Genomic DNA, 11,230 nt, shown 5'->3' on the forward strand with positions numbered 1-11,230 from the left:
TTTTGATTTCAAAAGTAAGGAAAGGAATTATTTAGCCTTAGACTAAAATCTTCCCCCTAGAAAGCATATTCCTATAGATCTAGGTGGAGCATCTCACAAAGCATACTAGATACCTTGATTGTGATTGTGAAACTTAGAATGGTGTAAGATGCATAGGATTCTAACCTAAGTATCATATGTTTATGTTAGTGCATTGAATTGAATCTTACTTGGGCTCTAAACAACATATTGAATCAAATTAAGTGTTCCTAAGCATAAGCTTAATGGAATGATACACTTACACTTGACTAACTAGGTCAAGCTACTATTTCTTAGTAGATAGCTAAAACCTAAATTGAACACTCGCCCCTTGGATAATATTTTTTTATCGAAGTATTTTATATATTATTAACATGCTTAAACTCAACCCTTTAATTATTTTTGATTATGTCAAAAGGGAAAGAATTATGAGATTTCAAGTTATTCAAAATTTTGATTCAATTTTTTAACAGTTAATTTTTTTTTTCAAAGTTCTTCAAAAATTCAAAACTCTTTTCAAAATTTGATATTTTGAACTTAAGTTCAAAATTTTAAATCTTTTGAAAAAGTTTAAAAGTTTTCAAAGTTCTCAAAGGTTCAAAAAATTTTCATATTTTTCAAGGACTTGAATGGTTTTGCTTCAATTTAATCAAAACTAGCCATGTCAAGTTTAGGGGAGAGAACTAAAAAGATTATTTTTTAAACTATGCTTATTTTTAAAATAAGTATAAATTCAGGGAGAGCCTTGAAAGCAAGAGAGTTAATGTTAACACAGTGCATATCATGTTGCATTTGGATATTATTTGCATGAAATTTTTTTCATGAGTTAAAAGTTAAACTTAAACTCTTATCTATTATAAAGTTATTTTTTTAACTTGAAACTCGAGTTGTCATAATCAAAAAGGGGGAGATTGTTGGTGCAGGGAGCACTAGATGATCGAACCTTGGTTTTGATGATGGCACGAGGTTCAAGTTAAGTGTGTGTTGTGGACTAACAAGTTGATCTAGTGTGCAGGGAGCACAGGAAAGTCCTAGTTGAGGCTAGGCAAAGTAAAGTCCTAGTTGCGGCTAAGCAAAGGCAAGTCCTAGTTTAGAGGATCAAGCAGAAGACTTAGCAAGGTCAAGTGCACCAGGTGCAAGTCCAAGCAGTGTCAGGAGGACCGGGAAGCATGGCACAAATCCAAGCAGGTCAGGAGGACCAAGGCTTGGTGGAAGTCTAGGCGGTTAGGAGGACCGAGAGCCTAGCAACAAATTCCTCGGGGTCGAGGACCATGGCTAAGTAAGAAGTCCAATAAGTCTGGAGGACTTGTTGCCAACTCAGGTAAATTCTCCCGAGTGGAGTGGGTAAGGACGCGTTCTCGGAGTGGAACTGTAGCGTCAGATCTAACCCAAGGTTTCACTAGAAACTTGAAGTTAAGGCCAATTAACAGTTTGAAGAACTGTTATCCAATTCTGTTATATTTATTTTTGGACTAACTTGTAATGCAAATTGGAGAGGTGAGGATTTTGACTCTGGGCGACTTTATCCAGAATCCAGTCGATCGGATGGTCCAGGCGCCTAGAAGGTGGAATCCAGGCGACTCGGGTTCGGATAATCGCAGCGGAAGTCAAAGTTCATCCATATCCTCCATGTTAGCACGGAGTCGACTGGAAGGGGAATCCAGGTGACTGGAAAAGCTGAGTCAACTGTGAAGATGGCGGATCGACGGTCTGCGTGGAGTCGCCTGGAATGGGAATCCAGGCGACTAGAAAGCCTTATATAAGCACATCGAACAAAGGCTTCGAAACAATAATTCAATTCATTCAAGAGCAAGCCGACAACACCCTGAGTGAGAAGGAACACCCTAGCAGCCGTCGTAACGCCGGAGTCGCGCCGCAAAGAGCTTCATCTTCATCTCCGGTTTGGTAATGATTTAAAGTTCTTGTATATTTTAATTATGATAAAAGTTTTATCGTATTGATTTTTTTGTAATCGTTACAACTCATTTCCATAAAGAAATTAAAAGAGTTCTATAGTGGATTGCCCGTACATAAACGATCAAAGATTGTGGGCCTTAGAGTATAGCCAGTGGCTGTGAACCAAGTAAAAATAAGCATGTTCATTATGTGTGCTTGTCTTTTTATCATCTTAATTACTTCCACTGCAAACAACTTTGATTTATAGCACAAGCACAATTGATGAGTTTCAAAAATCAAGGAAACCCACTGAAAGAATAGCGCTATTCACCCCTCCTCTAGCACTTCTACGATCCTACAAACTCAGGTTTGACCAAATTGTGCTACTTGCACCAACTTTTTGAACTTTCTGCTCAACATCCGATCACTTGACCCCGTAGGTCCTTCCGACTTGATCTTTAGTTCTTTCTGATCTATCAAGTCCTTCTTGTTTGGTGTCTCTGATCTTCTAAGACTTGCCTTTTGCTCAATATTTGATCACTTAACTCCCAAACCTTTCTGACTTGATCTCTAGTCCTCTCTGACCCATCAAGTTCCTCTTGTCTAATGACCCTGATCTACTAAGACTTGTCTTGTCTAGTATCATACTAAGACTTTCACTTGCTTAGTCTTTAGTTAATTTGACCTACTAAGATTTTCCCGATTATACCATATGCAGACTTATATAGCTGTTAGATCATAATTAATTTTAAATTTAAACTTTTATCAATATCAAAAATTAAATTTGATTATTTGATGTTCCCTGCACTAACACTTTCTTCATTAAGTATCTAGTCACCTTAAAGTTGCGCTTATGGTTCCTAATTATCAAGTTCTTGTGTCTAGACACCTGGCACTCATTAGGATAACATAAATTAAATCTAATTTAAAATTTTTATCAATTACATCAAAGTCAATGGTATCAACAATTTATTACTTAGATATGATTGTATGGTTCTAGGACACCAACTTATAATACTTAAACAAGTAATATCTCATCGTAAATGTGTTTCTTGTGGTCCTACGAGTGCACATATGATCTTTGTTGATGTTCGTTACACATAACATGTCGAATACTTACCCTACCTGTTGAGTGGATTAAAACAACTCATTTCAACTCAAAAATAATCTTCTAATATAATCTCATTTTTACGAATCCAATGATACTGTTATTTATTCAAATATAATAAAACTTTGATCTAAATAAATTTTAATAACTAACTTAATTTTCGTGAAACTAAAGTATTTTGTATAGATTAAATTTAAAAAAGAGCATGTGAGAGAAAGAAGACCTCAAATAGTACATCTTGAAAATTTTGAAGATATTTTAAAGTTGCTAGTGGACCATTTTACACATCGGGTGTGGGAAGTGTGTGGTTTAGAAATTCAAAAAGTGTGGAGCTTAATTGAGATATTTTTTTTCAAGGCTAGACGTGTGCTTCAAGTATATATATATATAATCAACTAAAGTCAAGTGCACTACTAACAAGTATGATTCAATTAGTAACCAGATCTTTTGGGATGGAATTTCGTTTTTCAACTCTTCATAAAAAAAATAATAAAGTCATGGAATCAATGAGAAAACAAAAATAGCTACTGAGCTCTTTTATATTTTATCTTCCTAAAGTGACTTCATATCATCCTTTTGGCACATTGAGATAATGCCCAAGTCAAATAAGGCGAAAGCACTCATTTTTTTTATCAATTCTTTTAGTCATACTCTAAATTTTTATTTTGATTTTATTTTTAATAGAATTCTATTTAATAATAAATTATTTTTTAAAAAAATTAAAATTCGATTCCAATATAATATAATATAATATTTTCTCTTAAATATATATATATATACTTTTCATGTTAAGAATTTTTTTCTCTTAATAAGTAGCTTTTAGTTAAGATGATAATTGATGATTAATAAAATTATTTTAAATATTTTATTTTAAAGATTTTCTTAGATATTCTATGTCGTTAATTTTTGTTTTTATTCTTTTCAAAATTTTCAATGATTAATCTTTATTCTATTCATTTTTGCTAAATTATCATCCTTGGACATGTGACAAGAACAATTAAGTAATCATGAGAATCCCTGGATCATTCATCAACTCTTCTGGGAGCAAGGATTATCACTTCTTACCTCAAACTTTGACTTGGGGAATATAAACTACAGACTGCATTCCAAGGCTCAATCTGAGATAAGATTCCACATGTTAAAAAATAAATAATAATAATAATAATAAAATATAGAAAAAAAAACTTTTAGTTCTTGTTTATTCCACATCTTGATTCGAAGCTTCCTTCAACTATTCTATTCCGCCAACTTTCAACTCTTTGACCAATCCTAAAAGAAAATGCAGTCTTGTGAATGAAAATTGCTATGAGATCTGTAAAAATTGGCCACTTTCGTAACCACCAAACTTATGAGCATCGAACCTTATCGTTAAGCTCTATACGTTAGTCTCGTGAGCATTGGATTGATAAGTAGCTAGGTGCCTCTATTTTAAGGAATTCTAACTCCGATTGGATGTTATCCTACTCTAGTTGTTTTGGTCATTGAATTTGTTCATCCTTTGGCTATGTTTTCTAAGGTAAGACAATATGATGCTTTAGCATCTCTATTTATAGCATCTCATGTTGGGGGTGTATCCCAAGCCCTTGAGGTAGTTTGGCTATGGAACTTTCGATGAGTTAGAGGGGTCATGAATCATTTTGTTGGATAAATGACACTTATGTTTTGTGAAGGCTAGTGGTACGAATAGTGAACGATTCAAGTGCTACAATCTCCAACAATAGCAAGCTAACATGCGTCCGTCAATCTAATAATCATAAGGAAACTACTATGAGGATGAATTAGCTTCACATAGCACTTCTAATCATGTTGTAAGTTGATTAGTTTAGAGGACAAATTAACATGTGTCCTTTTGATTAGAATTGTCAGAAAACACTCCTTTTTTATCAATCATTAAAATAACCGTTTATAAAAAAAAATGATAATCCTAGTAGCCACATCTCTGGGGTGGTCGGCCCGGTCCTACGGAAGTTTCCCACTGACCACCAGGGTAAATCGGGAAGCGCATACGGCGGCCAATCCAGATACCCAGCATCCTTTGATTGCGTTCCCCATTTGGAGGAAAATTCCTGCAAATACGCCGTAGCTGGGGATCGAACCGCGGGTCCCTGAGTTACCACCCGGATGTCCTACCGTTGCACCATTGCCCCCGGGGACTAAAACTGTAGTGGGTAAACTTTTTATAGTGACCGACCCCACCGCCGAAACGGCCCCATATCAGAAAACCCCCTAAGAGATTTTTTGGAGGCACGGTACCACTAGGTTGATAAGAGCATACTGCCGAAACAACACTTTAGCCGAGCTAACACATGAATCGGACAGCACCTCAGTCAACAAATATATGTTGCTAAGAGGATTCGAACTCGAAACCTCAAGCAACAAGTGTCTCCATGCTTACCACTTGGGATAAGACACTTCAACTAAAATAACCGTTTATAGCAGCTATTATTTGGAGGTCATTTAGTTGGGATACGGGGTACCTTAAGTTGAAGGTCATTTTAATCATTCATTATGTGTTAATTCTAATTTGAAAAAAAAAATTGATAATCGTCAAAAAAATTCTAATTTGAAAAAAAATGATAGATCTATAGTACATTGAATTTGAAATAGTAAAGCTGATTTTGTTTAAATTGGAGATCATTTGATTGGACTCATAAAGGTATTTTAGTAGTTTAACATGGTCAAAAGTTTACAGTGATAGGGTTAGTTGCATTGTTCAAACACGGATTGAATCATAGGTAGTTACAATTCTATTAAATTTAAAATGTTTTTTAAATTATTATAATAATTTTTAGTTTATTTTTAAAATTTTACAATTCATCTGGTTTTCCAATAAAATTGCTACATAAGTTTTCTTAGCATGCAAGTCCTTTAACGTTGGAAAAAACAGAACACCCCTTCAACTAATTAAAGAATGAAACTAGCCACCATGAAGGAAGCTAGTCAAAGAAAAAAAGTCCAATATAATACTTCTTCCTCTATCAACTTGCAAAAACAGTATAGTTTTATTTCAGTATAGTTTTAGGGTTTATAGTTGGGGATTGGAATTTCATATGTTTTCACCAACCACTGTCCACTCATACTCAAATGATTCATCGTAAATGCAAGACTTGGATCGACGCAGAATATCTTTAGAAGTCGATTGCTTGTGACTTAATCTCCTTTAATTTTGAATTATAAACATTAAGCATGGGTTATAACGGAGCCAAACTTGACAAAATCACAAGCTCCTCCTGTTCATGTTCCTTTATTGTTATTATTGTGTTTGCTCATAATCGACCAGTTCTTATCTTTCTCATTGATTAAAATTATTGTATATTCGAGGAGACGACAGATACAGTCTCCCACCAGTCCTGTGGCAGTTCCCTCCCTCTCCTTTGCCAGGAAGAGCAGCAGCGTCGTCCTAAGGCAGGCAATGAATGAACGGCCTTTACCCTTTTGGGTATGAGCATGGAGTGTACGTGAGTACGTACGTAGGCAGTCAAGTTGCTGGTGCTGACTTGAGGGCGAATCTGAGGGGCAAGCCATTGATGGGGAGCACGAAAGGTCCGAACTGTATCCCACTTTGGGATCGCACCGTAGACCATCTGATGCAGAAAGAAAGCAGAGTGTCACTGACCGCGTCTCAAAAAAAGGTCAACGCTTTCAGACAAGATTTGAGGAAGAGATTTACGTGAATTTTGTGGTGAGATGGTGGAGGAGGACGAGCATCTCCAGCTTTGCGAGCTCGTTTCCAGGGCAGGAATGGGTCCCGTTTCCGAATGGCATGAAGGTGTTTGGCTTTGGAGCCACCTGCAGTGCAAGTTCAGGAGAATGAATGATTGGTTGATGGATGGATGGATGGATTGAGGGGAAGAGTTGTGATGGAGATGGGGAGGGGACTGACCTCGAATCTGGAGGGGTCGAATTTTTCTGGGTCCAAGAAGTTCTCCGGGCTGTGGTGGATATTTCTGAAGAGCGGCAGCACCTTCCATCCCTTGGGAATCAGGTACCCTGCAGATCGCCGGAGGTCAGAGCTGGAATTGGATGAGCATGGCAGTGTCAGTAGCTACTTGCCTTGGTACTCCACGTCCTCGACGGCTTCCCGGAAGGTGAAGGATAGGATGGAAGCCACTCGCATGGTTTCTTGGATCACCCTCAAGGTGAACGGCATCATCTTGGTGTCGGCCCAAGCGAGGGGCTTGCTCCCTTTGCTCCTCGCGATCTCATCTTGCTCTTCCTGAAAAGTGAGCTCCGATTGTGAGTGACGAAGTTCCGGTGGAGAGGCCGTGAAGAAGGAGAAGGGGGCTAGGAATTTACGGTGACGGCTTGCAGGATGTCTGGGTTGTCACCGAGGTACTTGATGATCCAGGTGAGGACGCTGGCGGTGGTGTCGCGGGCGGCGAAGATGACGCCGATGACGTTGTCGGCGATCTGATCATCAGAGAGGTCTTCTTTGGCTTCCATGAAGGAGCCGAGCAGGCCGTCGGGGGACGTCTTCCTCTGCATCCTCCTGGAGTAGACAATTTTGGCTACGATCTGCGCCAGTTGCTTTCTGGCCTTCATGGCCTTGAAGAACAGGGTGCCGGGGAGGTTGATGGGCATCGAGTTGTAGCCCTTCTCAAGCGTGTAGTAGCATTGCTTCAGATCCTCCAAGGAGGAGATCTCATCCTTGCCGAAGATGGAGAGAATTGCCACATTGAACGCGTACTGCGCGAAATCCACAGAGCAGAGAAAGCAAAGCAACCATTAGAAGAAAGGATCGGACCAAAGCGGAGGAATATGAACAGAGCAAGCGCACCGTCTTCAGCTCCTGGAAGGTGTTGACGAGGCGGCCGTCCCACGCGCGGAGAGAGCGGAGGGCGACGGCCTCGATTCCGGCGACGGAGGAGCGGATAGCGTCGGGGAGGAAGGCACGGAGGACGAGGCGGCGGAGGCGAGCGTGGTAGGCTCCCTGCTGGAAGAAGATGGCCTGGGGGCCGATCATGTGCTCCTTGCTGGCGGGGAAGGTGGGCTTGAAGAGGTGCGCCTGCGTGACGAGCACGAATCGGGCGGCCTCCGGGCTGGACACCATCACGCAGGGGCAGCCAAGGATGTGCGTCTTGAAGATGGGCCCGTACCTCTTCTGCTTGAGCGCGAAGAAGGCGTTCGGGTTGTTGGAGTAGAGCTGAAAAGTCTCCCCGACGTACGGCCACCCCATCGACCCCGGCGGCAGGGGGAGCCTCCCGCCCTCGCAACGCCCGCGGAGGACACCTCTGAACGCCAACCATAAGAAAAATCCGCAGAGGGAAAGGAGGAGGAAGGGGAAGTCTAAGGCTCCCGGCATGAGGACCAGTAGGACACTGCCGCTGGCGGTGGCGGTGGCCACCGCAGCGGCAATTACAACGGAAGAATAAGAAGGCATGATGGTGGAAGACAACTGGTGGATTTCCGGTGATGGACGTGGTAATGTTGGGCTGTGTGGCAGAGGCAGAGAGGAGGAGGGAAGGGGGTGTAGCTAGGGTTGGTCCCGTGCTCTGGCGTTTGGGGTTACGCTGCGAGGGATGTGCTGGCACGGTGAGAAGGGGGGATAGGGTATTTATAGACGAGGCAATACAGCTCCGAGGCACCCACCGGAATCGCTTCCAGCTCATTCGGCTGAATACCGTTAAAGCGGGGGAGAGAATTCGGAACACGAGAATTAGATGCCACAAAAGTCGCATTAATGACGAAATTTTAAGCTGGGAAAAGTATTCGGACAGCAACTGTTGAATAGGCGAGAGCGATGGTTTGTGGGGAGAAAATTATAAGCTGCGGATTTGATTGAAAGAGGAGGGACGATAATCTGTTTGAGATCCAATCCATTTTTCTCATCCACAGATCCGGTTGGATAGGCTCTAGATGATAAACGGCTCCTTTGCACCTCTACTCTTAGTAGGTTATTTCAATGGGTTGGGTTGGGTTGGCTAATCCGTCTGATGATGAAGACAAAAGTGGGTGATTGTTAGGGGTGGCAATTTTCCCCGCGGGTTCGGGGCCCCGCGGGGAAAACCCGAAATGGGGATGGGTTTGGGGAGTTTTTTCGGGTATGGATTCGGGTTCGAGGTTTTTTTCGGGTATGGATTCGGGTTCGGGGCGGGTATGGGAATACTATCCCCATCCCCGAACCCGCCCCGATCTCCGCCGTCCGAACCTCCGCTGCAGGATCTCCGCCCCGACTCGGGATTGCGGCGGGGCTTTTCCGAATTGGATGGATCGCTGGTAGTCCTTGGATTTGCAGTGAGCTCATCATCTTCAGCGAAGAAGACGACGGAGGACGCCTCGGGAGAGGAGACCTGCCGGGGAGTTCCTCTAGTAAGCCCAGCAAGGTCGGTGGCAGACACGAAGGCGTTCTTGACGGCGCGAGAGACGAGGGCCGGGACATCCCCTGCCTTGGCGGCCTCGAGGGTGGGAGATCGCTGGGCGGCCTCGGCTGCGACGGGGAATACGCCGCGCAAGATGCGGCGGAGATCCTGCAGCGGAGGTTGGGACGGCGGGGATGGGGGCGGGGATGGGAATTTAATCCCCGCGGGTTCGGGGATGGGGATTCCCCGAACCCACAGGTTCGGGGATGGGGTCGGGGATGGGAGCGGGGATGTAATTCGGGGGCGGGGATGGGAATGACAAACCCGCCCCCGCCCCGCCCCATTGCCACCCTTAGTGATTGTGTTGTGGTAATCGAGCTAGTCTCAAAAGGTTCATAGGCCATATTGATCGATCTAATCGAGGTAGGCCAATTGAAAAATTAGTTAATCAAGAGGTTATGTCTAATTAAGTACAATTAAAATTATGATTCATTTTTATAGCTATTATAATATGTGCACGGGTAAAATATTATTAAATTCAAGTCAATATGATATGATAATAATTATAAATCATATCTAGTAAAATACATAGCAACTATAACTCATAATTATTATATCATGAGAGTAAGTGAGATTCAAATTAATATTGATTAATAATATATTATAATAATTATGAATCATAGGTAATATATGCCTAGTACGTGATTCAATTATATGCCTTCAAATCGCCCAAGTAAGGAGGGTAATTTGGATAATAAAATTAGTGTGGTATTCTATTTTAATGATTAATAAAAAACGGTCTTTTGATTTTTACCCATTAAAATTTCTAATGGGAATAAGGTTGAAGACTATGGTTTGGAACGTGCACATGACTTTAGATTAAAAAAAAAATAAAGAATCATTGATTTATATTATTGAGTATAAAAATTATATCTATAATAAACTATACTAGCCAAGCTCGTATAATTGATTTGGAACCTATGACAAATGGATAACATTTATGTGAACTTGATTATCCTGAATCTAAAGTCAAATGAATATGAGTAAAATGTTAACATTTGTATAAAAATAATTTATAATCTTAAACATATGTAAAAATAATTTATATTCTATTTATATATTGTTTGAACCATGGTACAGATTCTTCATCGCAGAAGTGATCAAACTCATATGTCGAAAGATCATAATATAAATTTTAAAAAATCCTACCATTAAAAAAATTAAATTCTAACCAAAACAACTTATGATATAAAAAATACATAAAAGATCAAATTTAGACTCACTCAAAACAAGAATGATACACTACATGAAGTCTTTGCATGAAACGCAACATGACAAACATGGCAATCCACGTATGCTATGCCATGTGGCCTTTTCTGCCGAACAAAATTAAGACGAAGAGAAACCCTTTTTCCTCCTATGCGCCCGCCAAAACCTTTTTCCCTCTTCCTCCTCGAACGTGACCGCCAAAACCTTTTTCCTTCTTCCTCCTCGAACGCGAACGCCGCCGCAAACCTTTTTCCTTCTTCCTCCTCGAACCACTTTTTCATTTTCCAAACTGGTTCGCCAAAATATCCAACACATGATGCGTAAATCTTCGCTGGCGCACGTGACTGGACGACAAGATCAATAGTCGCTTGCTTTGATTGGAATCCATTCACGATTCGCCTTCCTTCGCCCCTAATCCGTGTGTGCTCCAATCGGATTATAAAGCTGCAATCTTGTTGGATTTAGAGATCATTTCTAGATCGACTGCAGTATCTCTTTGAATCATCGGAAAAAGAGTTTGATTCCCACGAGGTATAGATGATCCCTGTAGGATCGAGAACACATGCTAGAGGGGGGTGAATAGCGTGTGTACGCTTTTTCATGATTTTTAATTTTACGAGTCGAGTACGCACAGAAGCAA

The 11,230-nt window shown here is 40.9% G+C and overlaps 1 protein-coding gene across 1 annotated transcript; it reads right to left on the minus strand.

Moving 5' to 3' along the window:
* Positions 1–6,212: 6,212 nt before the first annotated feature.
* On the minus strand, positions 6,213–8,526 carry LOC141816638 (abscisic acid 8'-hydroxylase 1-like). The gene is made up of 6 exons (XM_074704379.1): positions 7,800–8,526; positions 7,319–7,708; positions 7,076–7,238; positions 6,906–7,012; positions 6,693–6,811; positions 6,213–6,606 (listed from the first exon to the last, which is right to left on the minus strand). Exons 1-6 carry the CDS (start codon positions 8,400–8,402, stop codon positions 6,501–6,503), a joined length of 1,488 nt encoding a protein of 495 aa, XP_074560480.1. The 5' UTR covers positions 8,403–8,526; the 3' UTR covers positions 6,213–6,500.
* Between the last annotated feature and the right edge of the window lie 2,704 nt (positions 8,527–11,230).

This window comes from Curcuma longa, unplaced genomic scaffold (assembly GCF_044706935.1).
Source record: "Curcuma longa cultivar G26 ecotype Majalengka, Jawa Barat unplaced genomic scaffold, ITB_CL_G26_1.1 contig_17523, whole genome shotgun sequence".
NCBI lineage: Eukaryota > Viridiplantae > Streptophyta > Magnoliopsida > Zingiberales > Zingiberaceae > Curcuma > Curcuma longa.